Source organism: Gavia stellata, chromosome 3 (assembly GCF_030936135.1).
Source record: "Gavia stellata isolate bGavSte3 chromosome 3, bGavSte3.hap2, whole genome shotgun sequence".
Lineage (NCBI taxonomy): Eukaryota > Metazoa > Chordata > Aves > Gaviiformes > Gaviidae > Gavia > Gavia stellata.
In genome coordinates, this window is record NC_082596.1 from 68274597 (window position 1) to 68294921 (window position 20325).

Genomic DNA, 20325 nt, shown 5'->3' on the forward strand with positions numbered 1-20325 from the left:
ATCTCAAGGCCTATTTGATGTTGCCAGGCAAGAAGTTACACGTCTTAAAATATTCTGTTATCAACTCTGCTCACAAATAACTAAACTTATGCACGTAAAGCTTTTATGTATCACAGCAGGGTCCCAGGCAGGGACTGTCAGTGATTCAACCCTTCATTCTGAGGAGCAACTCGGGGCTCAGCCTTCCTCTCAGGTCACCTCCTCCCTACCGCTGACCCTCACCCCAGCTGACACGGGGGGGGCCTCCTGGGCCCCCTCGAGCTCTCCGGGCAAAGGGTGCCCCCCGCGGCTGGCGAGGGCTGGGCTGGGCCAGGCGGTCCCCACAGACCCGCACAAACCGCCGGGACCCCAGAGCTGCGCCCACCGCCCCCTCCCGCAGGGCACTCGCACTGCGAGGGGAGGCGGCGACAGATCGGGGGCGCGCCGGGGCCCTCTCTCCCCGCCGCCTTCACAAGTGCCGGCGGCGGTTCCACCCGACGTCGAGGCCACCCGCTCTCCACCGCCGCCACGCGCTCCGCCGTCCCCACGTGGCACCCACTTCGCTTCCCCGTAGGCCGCCGCAGAGACACGTGACGGCCGCCGCAGAGACACGTGACGGCCGCCGCACCCGGAAGAGGAAAGGAAGGGGGCGGAGAGCCGCTGGCGCGCGCGCGTGGGCAGCGGGCGGCCTAGGGTCCGGCGGCGGCAGCGCCCGTCCCGTCGGGGGGCGAGGTAACCTCCTCCCGTCGCGGCGGGCAGGCTGCGGGGCGGGCGTGTGCGCCTCATGATTGGGCTAGGGCCGGCAGCCGCGTGGCGGCGGGGCGGGGCGGGCCGGGCCGCTGGAGCTGCCGCCGGGTGAGGCGGGGCCGCGCTGGGCCCGGCCGGCCGCTGCATCGCTCCGGGGCTGCGCTCGTCCCCGCCCCCGGCATGCGTTAGCAGCCGGGGGACAGCGGGCACGCGCCGCCCGGAAAGCGCCGGGGCCGCCCCTCCCGGCCTGTGCTCGCTGGGGGCCGCGGGCCGGGCCCGGTCGCAGCCTCGGCGCTCTGGGGGGCGGCGGGCCTCTGGGGTTTGCGACGAGGACCGCGAGCGCTCGTGCTGCTGCGGGTCCCGGCGGTGGTGCTGGGTTTTTCAGGCTGATTATAGCCTTACTGAAAACTATGAAGTTTTCTGTCTTATGTTATGTTCACTGTGCCTCCCTGAAAAAGGGCTAAGGCAGCCTTCTGACATAGTCCTGCACGCGGCCTAAATATCCGTTAATTCGTAGCCTTGCTGGAGTATTTATGGAATAAACCACACAAATTTCATGCTTGTGAACGCTTGGCCCACAGCAGTGGTCTGCATGCCTAATGAAGGAGATATAAGATAGCAGTGTTAAAACACAGATGGAATGTGATGGCATAAAAAATGTTTTTCGTGGAGTGCTGAAGACTCACCCTGCTGGCTTGCCAAGAGCTTTGGGAAATCCCGTGATGGAAGGATTTTTTGATGTATTTTTTTTTTTTAAAGCAGGAATATACAATTTACAGTAGCTATTCCTTGCTAAGAGTGAAATTATAAGGCTTCTCTTAAGCACAAGAAAAGCCTCACCTAGAGCTCAGTTGGTGCACCCTTGAGAATGCTCTCATTGTTTAGTTTGTGTTAGAAAACGGACTCAGGCCAAGCTAAACAGAGGTAAGCTTAGACCTGGGGGTGTTTACAGCCAGTGACCTCACTGTGGTATGCAGTTTCATCTCCTGTTACCTGAGGCCACGCATCTTGGAAAAATACTGAATGTGTAAGAAATTTAAATGGTTCTTCTTACTGCATTGATACTTTGAGCAGGGTTTGTTTTGGTTTGTTGTGGGTGTCTTTGGTTTAAGCAACTTAATGAACATCTATTACAGAGGAAGATGTGATCAGTGCTATGCAAACTGTTAAGATTTTCTTCTTTTTCTGTATTTTTTTCACTGCTAAAAGGAAACTGCAATGGAGAGTACTGTGTCGGTCAGTTTCCTTGCATTGTTTTCCATACTACTGTGTGAAAACTATCATCATGGAGTGGAGACAGCTACTGTTGTGCATACACCAGAGAGAACTTTTCCAGAAAAGGCAGCTGGCATTAATATTGACTTGGCAGGATTAATACAGAAGTTTCACCTTCAAGAACTTTTTCATCGTTATGGAGAAAATAACTCTCTGTCGATTGAAGGGTTTAGAAAACTGCTCCAGAACATAGGTATAGATAAAATGAAAAGGATTAAAATAGACCATGATCATGACCATGATCATCACCTTCATCATAATCATGTTTCGTTGAGTAAAAACTCTGAGAAGACTGTTTGTCCAAACCATGACTCTGATGTTAAAAAAGAACACAGGAACAGTCACTCAAAGGAACCTCATAAAGTAGAGAATGTAGAGCATCAGCAGAACTTCGTACGCAGCAAGAACGCTGTTAATGAAATAGCAGCATCTATCATCACTGTTCCTGCAGATGGCCACTCTGAATTACAGAATGTGCAACCTGGGGAAATCAAGCCAGTTCCTCGTTTAGGTCTGACTAGCTCTAATACCATTAATGTCACAGGTGGAAGCAATGCAAGCTGGCTTGCTAACAGCAAAGGAAATGAATCTCATGCTTCTCCAAAGGAATTGGAAAGAGGAAGTTACCTGTATTCTAAACTGAAAAACCAAAATACCCAAGAGGTGAGACTGATTCTGTTGTACTCTTGGGAATCCAGATCCTCCGGGAATGTTGTTATGGCTTATTTGTCAGGTGGTTAGCATTTAACCGGGTACGAGCTTTGTGGTATAACAGTACTCATAGCAAAACACACACAAACAACTTTCCTTGAAACTTAATATTTTGAACGAATGTTGTGTTATGTTCACAAGCTCAGAGGAAAATATATATGCAATCTAGTTATTTTCATTTTTTAATTTTTTCCTAAAAAGAAATATGTACTTATATTAAGTATAGCCATACCCTTGGTTTTGTATATTTATACTAAATAATTTATTGTTTTATACTAAAAATGAAAACCACTTCAAATTTATAACTTGCTGTTCTGCCTTAAAGCCAGAATCTGACTTGTTTTCCTAATAATGTGGTGAAAGTTAAAAAAAAAAAAAAAAAAAAAATCTAGTTAAAGTACTGTTGTTCTTATCAAAACTGCCTTATAAGTGTTAGATAATCCTATGGCAGATAGTATAGAACTGCAGGGAAGTAACTGACACCTTCCTCTTTCAACTCCCTCCCTCCCCGTCTTCTTTAAGATTGTATGTAGAGACCAACTGTAAAAAAGATTGCTGCAAAATGTTATCTGTTACTTAAAATACTAAAAATTAGTGCTGATAAAGTCTGTAGTTGTGTTGTAGAGTTTTCTTGCACAATCAGATCCTTCTCCGTTAAAGGCTTTAAAAAGAAAGTGTCTCTCTGGGATCATAATGTATGCAGCTATGCCAGGTAATTCGGAGTGGGTGTTGTGTAGTGTATGATCGTAGGTGCTGAATTCACAAGTTGTTACTGTGTTCTGCACAGTCGGAGCAGAAGTACTACTGTTATTTAAACCCAGCGAGACTGTAGGTTGTACAGTGGGGAACTCTTTACTGGAGGAAGCGTATGCAGAACACATTCTGTATAAGACTTTCCATAGTAATCACTTAAACCAAAAGGTATTTAACCTTGTTACTACTTCCTTATATGGCCTCTAAAATGGGGTGAAAAGTGTTAGGCTTTTTCTATTTGCACAGCAAACCATCTGACCCCCCTGTGCTGAGAATGAGTGATAGTTACCTGTCATCTACCAGGACTCCCAAACTAGCTTTCTGGGCCAGAAGAGGAGTGGAGGTACAGTTCTTACTAAATTGGTTTGTTACCAGTTTTTAATTACTGTTGATACAGCTTTTTTCAGGTGGTGCCACTGCATTTCAATTAAAATGTGATGTGTAGGCCTCTTGAGATATATCATGGTATTTTGATTCTGGTTAATCTTTAACACATGTGTCTTTCCACAGTGTTCCAGTGCGTCAAAACTGATGCAGTCCCATGGAATAGGCACTCAAGTATTGTTGACTGCTACAGAATTTAGTTACCTCTGTCCAGCTCTTATTAATCAGATCGATGGCAAATACTGCATAGTCCATGCAACTAGTGAAAAAGCTGAAACTCCTCCAAAAAGTTACTCTCTGCAAATAGGTAGGTTGTTTTTTTAACATGGAATAAAAGCTTACTGGAAACCCATTTATGTTGGTTATAAATTTGAGAAACATACTTCAAAGTTGAAAGAAGTTTGTAATTTTCTTTTGGCACTTGACCATGTCTAGAGATAAATCTTTGTGGCTTACCATTTGTTAACATCTGATTAATCAAATGATCGGGAGAGTTTGATAACAGGAATGTTAAGCAAACAAAATCTCATACAGCTGTTATTTATTCTTGTTAATGTTTCCTTTTTTTTTTCTTTTACCAGCTTGGATTGGTGGCTTTATATCCATCTCTGTCATCAGTTTTCTTTCCTTATTGGGTGTTATATTGGTACCGCTGATGAACCGGGTATTTTTCAAATTTCTTCTAAGTTTCCTTGTGGCATTGGCTGTGGGGACTCTGAGTGGAGATGCTTTCTTACATCTCCTTCCACATGTAAGTATTAATTACTGTTTCATTCATTATCTCAAAGCAGAGAATTTGACACCTGTCTGTACTTCTTAGCGATAAATTTAATCCCTATTAATTAATAACTATTTGGTGAGTCATTTCTCAACCTTGTAAAATAGATTATTTGATGGAAAGGTTTCCCATTTGGAACTGTTTGTATTAATCATTTCACAATCTTACAGTGTAAGAACTTCACACCATTATCCCTCAATGTATTTCTTGTTCTTAGTCATACATGCTGCCAAATCACTCATTGTTCCTTGCATGCAAAAATTTTGCATAAATGTTTTTAGTCACTTACTGCAATGCTGCCTTTTTATTTTCTTTTTCTAGTTTAATGAACTTTATAGATAGCGGAAATCGCTCACTGTACACTTGAAATGTGGAATAGATAATCCACTATTTTCTGTTAACAGCCACTTATGTTGATTGCTTAACCGTTGTAATTTTTTGATCAGAATAAAGCATTTCTGAAGTCCTGGGAAAAAATTACTTGACAGACTTTGGAGTTACATATTGCTGTTATGTAATAAGGACAATGGAATTGCAATATGATTGCTAAATATCTACCTTTCTTGAAGCTCTTAAACAGACATTCCCCCTGCCCTGCTTCCCCTTCTCCCCCCACCCCCCAAAGGTAACTTATTCCAGCTTTCAGATTAAGATGGATAAAAAGGACTGCAGATCCTATGGTGGTTTCTGAGCCCTCTCTGTAATTCGTCAGGTTATTCTTTTACCTTTCAGTTAATTTTGCATTTTCTATGTAAGCCTATGTAAATCTAAGCGTGTGTGAGTGGGGTGTCCTAGAAGTTTTTCGATTCTGAACATATCAGTAGCCAGTGAGGAGGGGAAGAATGTCAAACTTGCTTTAAAGAGAAAAAAAATTACTGCTAAGTTCCTTGTAGAAAAAGGTGTTTGATGTCATCTTTGAGCTGTCTCAGATGGCAAAGTAATTGGTATGCTGCCTGTGACTACTACTTAAAATGCAGTTTCCTTAACAATGTCAGGAGTTTTTGTGGGGGCCGTTGTACATCTTGCATTGAGCAGTATGCATGTAGCTTCAGTGAGTGTAAATACCAGGTCTACTCTCACTCCTTGCAATGTTTCTTCCTATCAACAGATTTCTTCATAATTGTTTGAGTTTGTATACAGATCATTTATCCCTTGAAAATTGTCAAATCTGGACTCCAGACTTGAGGAAAAGAATGTGAAGAATACTTGCTATGTTTCTTATGTTGTCGGTTCTTTTTAATATAATGACTTTCCCCATTTGGTTCTTTCCTTAGTCTCATGGAAACCATCACCATCACCATGAAAAACCTCTGCTTGAACAAAACAAAGGCTCTATGTTCAAACATCTTGTTTTTCAAAGTATAGAGGAGAGTGCTTACCTGGATTCTACATGGAAGGGACTTACAGCACTTGGAGGCTTGTATTTCATGTTTCTGGTGGAGCATTTGATCACTTTAATAAAGCAGTTTAAAGACAAGAAGAAAAAGGTAGAGAAACTATTATTTTGAAGCTATATTGTATTGCATGATCATTTCCGAATACTTACAAAAAACCTTTTGAGTATCATATATCTGTCTGGATTTAATAGTGATTGCTGACTTGATTAGTGGTATAATTTCATTTATATTAGTGACGTATACTTTTAAGCTACATGATAACTTTTTTGTGTGGTCCTATTATGGAAGAGCTCTGAGCTATTTCCTTAACCAGACATATAGTACAGACTTGACACTACAATGAATTGTTTAATAAGCAAACATCCAATTGCACCCTTTGTTTTAACAGAGTGGTTTAAGAAGCTAATGTTTGTTATTGACTTCCTTCAGACATCTCAAGGCGATTATATAACTATGTTTTTATTATTAATTCTCATACTGGATGAAATAAATGGCCTTGTACAGTTATTGTACTCTTGTTGAGGGGGGCACTTGGACAAAACAGGTAAGGATGGCAGTAAGCAGTTAACAAATAAGCATCCAGTTACACTGTAGAAAGTGACTTCATTAGATAGCGTTTCATTTGGAAACACAGTCTGCCAAGCCCCTCGTTTCTTTCCGTTCTCTCCCCCCAAAAAGAAAAGCAATACAGCTTTCAGATTACTATGCTGGTTTTTATGTGAAAGGTAAATAATAACTGAATTTTGGCGGGTCATAAATGTTGGTAACTTGCCAATTATTGGTAACTGTACCCAGGAACAAACAATGATGTAATGTTGACTCAGTAAAAAAGATACAGTAAAAGCTGGCGATATCTTAAACTTTGCTTGAAGAAAGTTAGTAAACTACTAATTGCTTAGCTTAAAAATAGCTATTTTCTAGGCTACCACAATGACTGATAATCTCTGTTTAGTTTTATTGTTAAATTGGTCATTAAGGCAGCAGTGTCAGAGCAGATGCCATGCAAGCTCTTTGACTTCACTCACGGGAGGTTGTGTTGGTGGGGTTTATACTGAAGCTAAACCAACCGTGAGCAACACGACCGCTTTCCCTATCTCTAATTACATTTATTTGCCAAGAAATGATATAGAGTTCCAAGCAAAGCAAGTATTTTCTGGGTCCTTCTCTCAGCCATTGGGAGGAAGAGATTTCCTCTTAGACTAATTACATCCTTCTAAATACAGAGTCACTGATTGTAAATTGTTGTGATACAGACATTAGTGAGCAATGATTGGAGATTTTGCTTGGTTTTCCTTCAGTACACTAGAAAAAAAACATTATGCTGACATAACAATGGAGAAAAATTAGTGGAATAACTTTTACTCAGCATTTGACGTGTTTTGCTTCTCAGATGAACCCCTCTGCTTATTCCACCTGCAAAAATGTAGTATTTATGCATGTGGGTTTGTTTTTTGTGGGGTTTTTTTTTTTCTTCCTATGGAGCCTGAGGAACCTTTGTTGTCTTATTGTACTTAGCTGAGTTTCTTATGTTCCTCTTCTGCACTCTTTATATGGCTTCCATGTTGTCCTCTTTCTGTGCAGGCTGCATAAATGTTGTGACTATAATGTTGCTCATGTATATCCTGAAAAATAAGTAAAATATTCATAACTACAGTATTTTCTTTTGGAATAAGAAAAAAACCGAAGATGATGGAGAAAGTAAGAAGTTTTCAGCGAATGAAGAAAAGTTAGATGCAGATGATCGTAAGTCTCAGTAATATTGCGCAGTTGTTATTTTTTTAAACGGTGCTGCCACAAAATATCTGATTGATGGCAGCTCAAAGATCTGCTTCTTACTGTAGGTTGGATCACTACCTACTTGAATTCTTTTCAAAACAAAACCTGTCTGTGCATTGGTATGTAGAGGACTAGCTCTATTTGTTGCTTTCCTTTAAAAAGGATCGGTAGGTTGGAAGTAGTGAATTCACAGTTTTGAAACCGTAAGCCTTTTAATTCTGGATTTAACAGTAGAAGTCAAAGTCATTCTGTGAAGCTCTTCTGGCTGTGCCTGTTTCAAGTACAGCTGTGCCTTCTCTTTAGACTGTTAGATGTTATATGCATGATCCATTATTTAGATTTCTGTATGTCTTAAGTCTGGACTTTGTTTGACTATTTATTTATAAGGCTGATAATCTAAAATCCTAGAGGTTACTTCAAGTATTTGGATTGCAGATGATCATGTGTCCCCAAGATCAAGCTGTAAGCCAAAACACACCTCACTAGATACTTGTTAGCTCTTGTAGCTAAAAGAGGTGTTCAGTTTTTCCGAATAATTTTATAACTAATGAAAGAGTTGTCAGTAATGCAGGAAAAAAATGTATTCATTTAATTGCAGGGGAAGAATTTAGCAAGTTTTCGGATTTAGTTAAAATAACCAACCGTAGTGTGCCACTAATGTTTATATGAGGATGTTTCATGGTCTGTGTTGATGGTTGATGACTTTATTTTTCAGTGTTTATTTTTCAGGTGTTCAAACTTAAGCTCCTGCATTTATATGAAATACAGGAGTTTCCAAAATTATCTTTAATGTAGTCCTCTTCTGCATTCTTATTCTTCAGCCCTAAGATGAATAAATGGCATATGCTTGCCAGACATTTTGTCTTTCCGAAGCAATTGAACTAACAGCCTTCATGCTTTTTTACGTTTTAGGAGGCATTTGTGCCCATAATGTAGGGGCTGCTTCAGTAGTAAGGGACAGAAACAAAAAGGTTTTTCATATTTTGAACTGTTGAGAATTATCCCAGAAATCTGATTAAAGAAAAATAAGTTGTGGAAACCCTTGGAAAAAAACCTTCTGGTACAAGAAGCTGGGGTGTCAGTCTCAAGTTGTAGACTTCTTATAGTTTCTTCTTTACTGCATCGCTTACTCAACTTGTTTATTATATCTTTGCTTCCTCAGTGATTTTAAAAATGTATAATATTATACTCTGGGTTTTTGTAACAGGGCCTGAGGGATATTTAGGGACAGACTCTCAAGATCCATCACCCTTCATTTCTCAGCAGCCAACTGCACAAGAAGAAGAAGAAGTGATGATAGCTCATTCTCATCAAGAGGAGGTGGACAACGAATATGTATCCAGGGGTTGTAGAAACAAATGTCATTCTCACTTACACGATACTCTAGGACAGACAGATCATCTTAGTCATCACCACCATGACTACCATCATATTCTGCATCACCATCATCATCAGAACCATCATCCCCACAGTCACAGCCAGCGCTACTCGCGTGAAGAACTGAAGGACGCAGGGATAGCAACTTTGGCATGGATGGTGATTATGGGAGATGGACTACACAATTTTAGTGATGGCCTAGCAATTGGTAAGTGTTAGCTTGGACACTGCAGCTTTGTTGCATGTGAGGACAGCAAAGTCTTTGTGCTGTCACTTACCTCTTTATTAGGAACATAACTGATTAGTGGTGGATCTTTTGAAGCCTAAACTTTCATTTGATAGCAACTCTGAATGAGTAAGAAAAAACTACAGTTTAATAGCCTGGAGATCAGTGACAAATGAAACAGAAATTACGTGCTTACAACTATGTTTCTTTAGGAAATCTATAAACTTTACTTTATTTTCTACTTTTAGCAAAGTTAAAGCTAACATTTTTCAAAACTAAAACTAGGCTTATAAAACAGTATTTAGGACTTAGAGCTGACTTTATTTCAATGCCTGCAAGTGCTCAGCAGTTGTTTGTTTGGTTTTTTTTGACAAGCTTGTCGTCTTGGTCATGTATAAAGTAACTGTGGTTTTTCCACTTCAGTCAGGCCACTGGTATCATTGGCTTCTTTATTTCTTTTTCTTTTCCTGCTTCACTTGTTACACAGCAAGGTCAGGTTCTATACTTTGCATGTCTGGCTTTCCCTGTACTGGGCCCTGGATACACATCATGTGTTAAGTTTCCCCAGAGCACTGGTGAGCAGGGAGATGGGACCCTGGTTTCAATCTGCTTTAGCTTGAAGATTACCTAAATGGGTTAGGCAATATGTATGTGTGATTTTTGTGCTGTGGGAGGTAGGCATGCATTCATTTTTACTGTAAAATGAATTTGGTCCAAGGCATTGTGTTCTCTAAGGTGCTTTTACACTTCTGCAGTGCTGTCCTGTCACATCCAGATTCTCAGATCTTACCATCCACTAAAGAGCAGCATTGCAGTTCTTCCTAGTGCTTGTACTAACCTTCCAGAGAAGGTCTGTGCTGCTTTTTGTATCCTAGGAATGTGTGAGTAGGGCATTAATTAATAGGACATTGGTTAGCTATTACCTGTCAGAAATATGATTCATGGAGAAGATACCAATAAAATCACTATATATTTCCTTTATGCAGATTTTTTTATTAAGAGTGTATATATCAATTAAAGGAGTGTAGCATAAGTAGATTCCTTCAGATGCTCGGTGTGCTGTGCTCAGTCTCTCTTCTTGGAAAAGTACTTAAAAAAAAAAAAATTATTTTCTTAAACACCAGTCATGCTCTACTCCAAATCTTGTTCTTAAAGTTGAGTGCAATAGTCCTTTTTTTGTTTTTTTTTTAATTTAAACTGCTATAAACAGTTATTTTACATGTAAACAGAACATTTAGCTTTTTTGTTCCTTTTTTGTTCATGTCCCTATTTTTCCCCATGTTGTAGTTTTTCAGGCTTTCTTGAAAATGCTTCAGTGAAAAGATTTCTTTATCCCCAAAATAAGATTGAATATTATGTTTTGGACTTCTGGCAGGGAGGTCAGGTTTGGCAACTCACTTGTGTTTTCTAGAAGGAGAGCTAGACTACAGGTATTTTACTTTAACCTTTTAAATTTAAGTTACAGGAGGTTAAATCAAATCAGTAATCCTCAATTCTTATGCTAGTCTTTTGTAATCTTGACTTTAGTATTTAAGACTAATCTGTACAGGTATTGGATTAATTTCTAGCTTGTATAGCATACTGGGGTCAGTTCAGCAGTATCAGTCTTTCTGTAAATTTTATTGTAGAAACAAGTTCATTCTTGTTTGAGGAGAAAACCCAATAATAACTATTTTCTTACAGCAGTATTTGCAGTTGTTCAGATTCAGTCCGTTCAGAGTATAATGTGAAAAGAGACATTTGATTTAATCTCCTTTTTGATGAAAGTTAAAGCATGGAATGTAAATTTCCGAGTAGATCAGTAGTGAAAATGAGGTAGAAGGAGGAGGATTTGCATACAGATGACAAGCAGAATCAATTACCTCTTAGCATTAGGGAGATTTGGGAAGGAGCTATGACTTTATAGTTATGAAGGGAAAAGTGTGAGGAAGGTTAATAATGGCTTATTGAACAAGTGAGAGCAATAGCTTTTAGGAGTCCTGCTGTGTAGCTTGTTCAGGCTAATGGAAGTGTGGGTTTCCTTCAGTTCTGGATGTGCTCAAAACTATTATGGAAAAACATCAATTTGATGTTGTGAAAATGCCAGTATACTGGTATACTACTTGTATAGTATTTTGCCTTTATTTCAATGAAGATGTGAATGCTTATGTAAAGATAGCTTCAGCCAGAGTAACCCTTCACTTAAGTTCATTCATTTAATGCGATTTGTTATTCATAACTACCATCAGTTACTTCTTTTCCTCAAATCTGTTGTGCTAATTATATAGGAATAAGTTTTAAAAATGCTTATTTTTCTATTAAAGCATGGAACAGTTGCATCTGACTAATTTGTACAAAATGATCTTCTGTGATTTGAACTTTTCTGTGTAGCTTCAACTAAATAACTAAAATGTAGAACACTATTTTTACACTAATCTTGCATATATATTTTTTTCTTTAGCTCTTTTTTGAGAGAAGTGATGTCTTAAAAGTATATTTTAAGATACCATGACACTATTAAATCAACTTCTCAAGAGGGGATAATACCAGATATATTAATGTAGTCTTCAATTTGTTAATGTTTCAAGACAACTTTTTAGCAGTGAAAAATAAAAGTAGATATTCCTGTAATTTAAGCTTGTACTTTAGTTGCTATGTATCTGTACGGTATACAGCCATATCAGCCACCTAGGTACTTTGCAAAGCAGTCAGGTTTTGTTTGGCTTGCCTTTGTGGTCCCAAAATTACATTTATCATGTGTGATTAAGCTGGATTCTTGTATTTTTAGTTTTCCTCTAATAAGCAATAAAACTGGGAAAACCTTGTATAGAGAGAGTAATATAGAGGAATTTGTAGTTTATTGAGGATGCAGGCATGGGAGAAGGCAATTACCTTCTGCTTTCCTCTACTTATCTAGTCTCCTCAGAAACTGAAGCCTGATTGAATGGTGATGAATTCTCCTGTCTTAGTAGGAGATAACTGTAGCTATCCTGTCTGTCTCTCAAAACCTGACTCCAAAACTATAAAGCAGTGTTTGGAGGTGGTGGAAACAGACTGATACCTAGAAAAGATTGATGGTGATGACTAATAACCTCTTTTGCTAGTCAGGTGGCAGTAATTCCCGTCACTTACCTGTTAATTACTGTGTAGACTCCTGTGATGTTTAGAGTGCAGTGGAAAACACTCCTGCTGAGGGCTCAAGTCAAAACAGCTTTTGTCTTGCATGTTTTGCATCTCTGAATTAGACTTCACAAATAGTCCTAGAAATGGGTGACCTCTAGAGGTCATCTAGTCAAACCCTCTGCTTGAAACAGCTCTTGGGAACACTAGATTGGGTCAGCCATCGCTTTGCGTAGCCAAGCCTTGAAAACCTCCACAGATGGAGAGATTCCACCGCATCTGTGGCTGACCTCTTCTAGTGTTGCACTACTGTCTCTTAATAAAGTTTTATTTACGTCCAGCCCAAAGGTCCCAAATTGTGATTTGCAGTATATCCCCCTGTTGTGTCATCTGTCACTACTTTGAAGAGTTAGGTTTCTTCGTATTTGTGACTGCACTAAAGGTACTTAGAAGCTGCTGTTAGACCACGCCTTAGTCTGGTGGAGGGGGAGGTTAAATATACCTAGCTTCCTCAAGCTTTAGGCCTTATGTTGTAGACCTCTGATCATCTTGTCAGCCTCTGTTGGACAGTATTTATATCCACCTTGAACTGGGACATCCCAAAGTGGACAGAACCCCAGCAACAGCTTCACCAGTGCTTAGCAGAGGAGGGTAAGAACTTAGTCTGCTGGCCTTGCTTCTCCTATGACTACACAGTTTGTGGTTCACTGTACTTGCAATGAGAGCACACTGTTGACTCATATTCAACTTGTCCATCATAATCCTCACATCCTTTTCGGGAAGGCTGCTATTTCAGCCGGTCAGTTCCTACCTTGTACTAATAAATGAGGTTGTTCTGCCCCATGTGCAGAACTTCTCACTTTTCCTCTTTGAACTTCATAAGATTTCTGTTGGTCTAGTCTTCAGGTTTACCATGGTCTGTCTTGTCTAAAGCTGTAGTGCTTGATGTGTCAACTCAGCCCTTACTTTCTTGCCCATGCCCCTCAACTTAGTGTCATCTGCAAGTTTGCTGATGCTGTAGTCTGTTTCATCCAGATCATCAGTGAAGATATTGAAGAAAATGGGTCACAGTATTTGTCCTTGTGAACTCTACTTGTTACTAACCAGCCATCAAGCCCTGTTAGCCCAGCAGTCCAGCCAATGTGCAATCATCTGTCAAGCCCCTATTTCCTCTGCTTCCAGATGAGACTGCTGTAGGATACAGTATCAGAAATCCTACTAAAGTCAAGTCCTGTTATATTCACTGCTGTTGCCATCTCTATAGTCAGTTATTTCCTCAAGCTGGGTCAAGTGTTTGGAGAGGGATTTGAAGAAGATATTCAATATGGTCTTTCCAGGAACTGAGATGAGGCTGACTGTTCTCTGAGTCTTATTCTTTGCCTTTCTTAAAGATGAGAATAATGTTACCCTTTTCCCAGAGTTCCACTGGGGCATTCTGTAGCCATGGTTTTCCATAGATGGTAGACTGCAGCCTTGCAGTCATATCAGTCAACTTTGTCAGCACCCTTGGGTGAGTCCCATCCTGGGATGCATGTAAGCATTTCCAGTTTTTTCTAGGTATCTCTAAACTGTTGCTTCTCTGCTGTTCAGTGTCCCTTTCTTTCTGGAATGGTGCTGGGATCTGGCTTTGTCTATGAAGACTGAGATGAAGCCGGTGCTGGTACTTCAGCCTCTTATGTCTACTGCTTGGTTCTCTTCCCCATCCATCAACAGACCCAAATTTTTCCTGAACCTTGTTTCTCAGCTAGCATTCCTGTAGAACTGTTTCTTGTTATCCTTGGCATCTTGTTAGTCTTAGCTCCAGCTGGGCTTTGGTCTTCCTCCTTTTTGTTCCACTCTTTTATCTTCCTTGTTGCCAGTCTTTGTTTCTAGTGTGCTTCCTTTTTGAGTCTTAATTCATTAAGACACACTCTGCTTAGCTGGGTGTATCTTCTGTTGGAAGTCCTAGTGTTCCTGCACAAACAGGTTAGTTCATTTGTGCACTGTCAGCGTGCTTTACAAATCAGCCACTTCTTCTGGGCACTTTTTCCCCTTTGACTGTTTACCAGGGTATTCTACCCTGCAATTCCTTAAATAACCCAAGGTCTGCTTCATTAAAATCTAGAGTCCTTATTCTGCTTCTTCCTTTCCCATCCTTGCTCTGTATCCTGAGCTCAGTTACCTCATGCTCACTGGAGCTCAAGATGCCATTTTTTGCTCTATTTGCCATCAGTTCTTCCTCATTTGTGAGCAGCGGGTCACGTAGAACTCTAGTCCTGGCTGACTCTTCTATCATAATTTTATTGGGAAACCATTGCCAACACAATTAAGGAACATCCTGGATTGTGTGCCCAATGCTGTTACCTTCACAGCTGAAAGATCTCATGTGAATGGTGATGTCTTCTGTGGTTCATAGGTCGCCTTAGCTGCCACCTTTTCTTGATTAGGTGGTTTTTAGTCATATTTGTAGTGTTACTCTGATTTTGACCAAGAGATTAAATAGGCACAAGGAACTGCATTCATATGTAGTTTTATACTGGAGCTCTGTGCAGTCAAGGAACTCCTTTATGTAGATAGGTGCAAAAAAAAAAGTTACTTGTGTTCTGTCTTTTCTAGGCAGTTTGTATCTATCCATGAAAGACCAAATGAGCTTTGTCTCCACAGCATCATCAAGGCAGGCTCCAGGCAAGCAATGGGCTTCCCTGGGCAGTAGCTCTGGTCGGTAGGTCTGCCTCTGCCCTCTATCCTGCATGAGAGGAAATCTCCTATCACTAAAAATCTTTCCTTTCTTTTTGTATTGCTGGCCCTAGTCTTATGTGCTGAATGAATGTTCTGGGCTAGGCAGAACTCATTTATCCTTTTGCTGCTGCCAGGATCATGACCATGTTCTTTAGATTAGCAGCTGCAAGTGGGGACGGAGGGTTCTTCCTGTTGCCAAGTTTCACTATTTTCAAATACTACCCATCTGGGAGTTCACGTTTCCTGTTCCAGTGCTACTTTGGTCCTGCCTTTTTCTTTAGTCTGAAGGGGCTTGGGCTCTTGCCTCTGTAGAACCTCTTCTGAAGACCCTCTCAATCCCCTGTTCATTATCTGTTATACAAAGATGCCTGCTTACTACTTCTTGCATCTCCCTCGCTGAGTGCCACAGCATGCATCCCAGAGGTAAAGCTGCTGTTTTTGTCGCTGCAGGGAGGAGCATCAGTCATTTCTTGCAGATGAAGACCTGCATAGCAGTGTCCACCTTCAGGAGTTGCATCTGGGTAGAGGCAGCTGGAATACTGGGGTGGTGACCCCAGCAGAGAGAGGGGATTGTCTCCTGTGGTCTCATTGCCATTGTAGCTCTTCTGTAAGCAGTACTCCTGGGTCCCTTGTGTGCCAGCTACTGCAACATGGCCTCGTGCCTCTGACTGCACCTTGTTTGCTGGCATGCTCCTGGTAGCAGCTGAAGAGGAAACTGGATGTGGTTCTGCTGCACCCCTCAGTGAGGCTCTCCATGCAGCTGGGGACCTCCTGTGCTGTGTGAGAGCTGTGGTTCAGCTCTTCAGCCCTGCTGTGTGCTGCTTCCTCCTGAGCTGCTGCCAAATAGAAAAATAGCAAGCAACAGGAGTGGAGAAAACAAGAAAGATGAGGACTGTTGGACTAGTTTAAGGGGGTTTTGTGATGTTTTTTTTCTCCACTTAAAGTATGATAGTTCACTTATGTGCAAGCTGCCTAGAATTCACAATCTTTCACTGCTGATTTCACATGACTATACAGCTTCTCTTACTGTTGAGTTGGTTTCCCTTTTTCGCAGTGCCTGACTCTCAGAGGCAGTTGAGCTGCCTTCTTTCCTTTGTATCTTTAAAAAAAAGTCTCTTCTGACAATATTTCAATTTTTTTGCTTTTTTTTTGGGAGGGTTGTGTTCTTGAAAGGTATTGGGCTTAGTTCAGAAATAAGATAGTGAAATTTGGTTTGCTTTAATTGGAGGATTCTGTGTTGCTTCTGATTTTGAAACTTATGAATCATAAACAACAACTGTTCAGTTAAAGTTTAAATGCTTCCACAAGCATAAGAAAAATTTGAGTGAAACTAGTATGTCCTAATCTGATACAAGCATATGCAACAATGCTTCTGCACTTGATGTGTGAATATGCAGTTATGTTTTTATTTTTCTCCCTGTCTCTTCATAGGAGCAGCCTTTACTGAAGGGTTATCTAGTGGTTTAAGCACTTCTGTGGCTGTATTTTGCCATGAATTACCTCATGAGTTAGGTAAGACCGCAATATTTCCATATGCTGCAGATATAGGTACTTACAGGTGTGTTTTGGAGAATCATAAATTATTTTATTCTGGGGCACAGTAAAATTTGATCAGAGAACTTTATCTGTGTCAGATTGTTTACTCAAGAGTACTTTTAACTTACTTAAAGACTGTTTTATTTCTTAAGTGAATTAATCTTCCTTTTAAAAATGAAATATTTCAGCTACTTTGTTTAAAACTCCATATCTCCTGCAGTTACTTACAACTTGTTCTGTATAGTTCAGCTGTAGTTTTTATTCTCCTTTGAAACGTACGTTGTGAATTGCAGGAGAATGCATGTCAGAATTTGCCTTTCACATCTCTGTTTAATTTTATTCTTGTGTTTGTGCTGTTAAAAGGAAGGTCAACAATTAGTCAAACTCCTTTCTGTATAATATTTGCTGCTTTTTCATTAAGTCTTGCAAAGAACTTCTGTAGCTCTAAATTAAAGTTGGAACTACTTAGACAAACTATTTCGGAGAGAGATTTCTTTCAAGCTCAAGTGATTTAAATTCATTACCATAATTTCTTATGGAAATGCACGTGTCTTACGTTATAAGTTTAGTATTTGGCTCTTTTGCAGGGCAGCTCATGAGAACAGCACGTAGCTGCTTAGTTTAACTCGGAATGAAGCTGATCTTTCCAACTGTCGAATCATTTTGAATGTGCAACTGGTATTTCTTTCTTAGCTGTCATGGCCACAGTCATACCTGGTGTAGAGAATGAGGAAAGAACAGTTTGCTTGCACTTCTTTTAGGTTTAATTCTATAGACAGTAGAATGCTGGAGTAAACCAGTATGTGTATACATTGAACTATTTATTAAACGTTTAATAAAATGTTTGATATATTCATCTGTCTGTACAATAATGTTACACAGAAATACATTACTCTGGGGAAGATGTACCTGGTTTTATGACATGGGAGGAATTGAGTCTTGTTCGTCTTAATGTAAATTCCACGGGAATCATGGAACTTGTATTAATTACATGTACTAAGTGTTGTTAGTACAAATATACAAAATAAATTCATGTTATGATTCTGATAAGTTTAGATTCAACTATTCTGTTGGTTTTGGAAGCAAGAAAAATCTTTTTAAAACTTAAATCATGCTTCTTTAATCAGCACAGAAAATTTGCTAGAAATACCTTCTTTAACAGGGGACATGAAATGGCATAGGAGTACTGAAACAAATGGGACTAGCTGAAGTTTGCTGAGGATAAAATAGGATCATTCTGTTGTTAATGCTAAACATTTGTAACATACTGGTTCATCTGTTGTAACAAATTACTCAACTCAGTTTTGAAGATTGCTTTTGTTTACTTTAACTGGAGGTAACCTATGTTTTTATATAGAATCCATTTTATTTCCAAATAATAAACTTATATTATTTTACTGGTTTAGATCTACTTTATCTAAACAAAAATCTATTTTGAATTATGGAAAACCTGTTTCTGGCTGGTAGGCTATCATTCCTTCAAGTAAAAATAAGATGCTAAGGATCATTTACAGGAATTAATAAATTATTTCTAAATTTATGACACAGCTAGACTTAAAGTACAAAGAGCAGTTACAGGATAATAAATGGAATCATCACCATTGCTTTATGCAATTAAATGGGAACATTTTATTTTAGAGACTTCTTTAGAATGCTCACGCGTATGGGGTACTGCAGTATTTTACGGTGTTGGTTTAAATGCAAACTACACTAAAAACTGCTTCTTCCAAAAATCTGAAGACTTTAAGGTTATAAACTTACAATGTTAGCTACTGTGTTGTTCTTCATGTGCACTTCTTAATTTTCTGTCCCCAGTGATTTCTGATACTATGAAGGAAAAAAATAAGGCAGACAGCAGCATAAAAATAGCTTAGTAATCTTGTAAGAGGAGAACTCATGAATACTGCAATCTGAGTATGAAAACTTTATTTTTTCCCCTGTTATAGGAGATTTCGCTGTACTTCTAAAAGCCGGTATGACTGTCAAGCAAGCTGTGCTTTATAATGCTCTGTCAGCTATGCTCGCCTATCTTGGAATGGCGACTGGGATACTTATTGGTCATTATGCAGATAATGTTTCAATGTGGATATTTGCACTTACTGCTGGCTTGTTCATGTATGTGGCTCTTGTGGATATGGTAAGTGGCTAGGCCTGCTTGAATTTTATGCAACATAGTTTAAGAATTAATGCTAATTATAGTTTGATCTCAAAATAAATTCTTCCATCTTTTCTCCCTCAATTAACTTTCTCTACACTTGAAGGTGCTAATGAGTACACAGTGTAAGTGCTCAGTTAAATCTTCAGGTGGAAGAATGCTTTTATTTAGATTACTCTATGAACAGAGGTTGTTTGTCCCTTAGTTGTTAAACAGAGGCAGTTAACAGTAGAAGTAAAGGAAGAAGATTGCTTCTGGCAGTGGCTAGTATAGCAGATAGTGTGCAACTTGCAGTCTTACTGACTATTGGCACCACCAAATGTGCTTCGGCTTTTGCATTAAATCATTACTGCTTCTTAGGATGAAGGCAGAATTGTATTAAAACCTATACTGTACCTTAGAAGCATGTTGGTACAGGAGTACAAAGTATTTGGTGGATGTTTGTGAAAGCTTGACTATCTTAAGAATAAAGTTCTTGGTGTGGCTTGAGTAAATCACTTGGTAAATAATCATATCCTGAGTAAATGGCTCCACTACCTGAGGCCTCATGGTTGAAGAACTGGGTTTGAAGTAACTGTTTATTCTGAAGGCATTTAACACTTTCTTGTTTGTTTAGGTGCCTGAAATGCTCCACAATGATGCCAGTGATCATGGATGTAGCCGCTGGGGATACTTCCTGTTACAGAACGCTGGGATTTTGTTGGGTTTTGGGATAATGCTGCTTATCTCCGTATTTGAACATAAGATTGTATTCAGCATAAACCTGTAATCCTGTTTGCCAGCAAGAGAGCTTGGTGTTAAATTATAAGTGGTAGTTTTTTTCTATTGAATTACTTAATGGAGAGGTACGTTTGATATAGACTAGATATTTTTATTGGTGTGCTTCGTTGTTGTGTCCCTCCCTTCTCCCCCTGATAGAAATGAACACTGTAAGGTTTTTTCACTTAGGATTTAGCATTGCATATGGTACTGTGGAAAGTTGTACTTAGTAAAACATGGTTAAAGTGCCAAATCTGTTAAAGAAGTATTGTCTGGGGGGCTAGGGGTTTTTTTAGTAAATTTATTCACTGTTTGTAATTATAAGTAACATTTTTTTACTTCAATGGTTTTGTTGGTTTAAAGAAATAAAACAGTGTTTTTTATTTTAGCACAATCAAAATCAGTGGATACAAAGCACAGTGAGCAGTGTAAAACAAGAAAAAGACATGTAATGGGTAGCATGTGTTTATATTGGTAGAAACTCATCTCTTCTGCGTCCACCTAGTTTACTTGGAGTGGCAGATGAGTCCACTCCATCCTTTTTGCAGTGGTTCTTCTCTCAGTAGCTTGTGGATTCTTTGTGTCTTATTTCAGTTGGTTTCTACTCCAAACACATTATTGGGAAATCCTGTTTTAATTGTTTGCACCAAATGTT

At 39.7% G+C, this 20325-nt stretch overlaps 1 protein-coding gene across 1 annotated transcript; it reads left to right on the top strand.

Moving 5' to 3' along the window:
* The first annotated feature begins 683 nt into the window (after positions 1-683).
* On the top strand, positions 684-19957 carry SLC39A6 (solute carrier family 39 member 6). Its single transcript, XM_059836094.1, has 10 exons — positions 684-711; positions 1936-2664; positions 3976-4156; positions 4431-4600; positions 5902-6114; positions 7698-7767; positions 9008-9385; positions 16652-16732; positions 18703-18893; positions 19528-19957. Exons 2-10 carry the CDS (start codon positions 1945-1947, stop codon positions 19678-19680), a joined length of 2157 nt encoding a protein of 718 aa, XP_059692077.1. The 5' UTR covers positions 684-711; positions 1936-1944; the 3' UTR covers positions 19681-19957.
* The last annotated feature ends 368 nt before the right edge of the window (positions 19958-20325 follow it).

What these genes read in the sequence shown, in the direction of transcription:
- SLC39A6 (XM_059836094.1), top strand. Translation starts at nt 1,945, where the DNA reads ATGGAGAGTACTGTGTCGGTCAGTTTCCTTGCATTGTTTTCCATACTA. An exon ending in TGAATTACCTCATGAGTTAG is followed by an intron (nt 16,733 to 18,702) that starts GTAAGACCGCAA and finishes CCCCTGTTATAG; the next exon opens with GAGATTTCGCTGTACTTCTA. An exon ending in ATGTGGCTCTTGTGGATATG is followed by an intron (nt 18,894 to 19,527) that starts GTAAGTGGCTAG and finishes TTGTTTGTTTAG; the next exon opens with GTGCCTGAAATGCTCCACAA.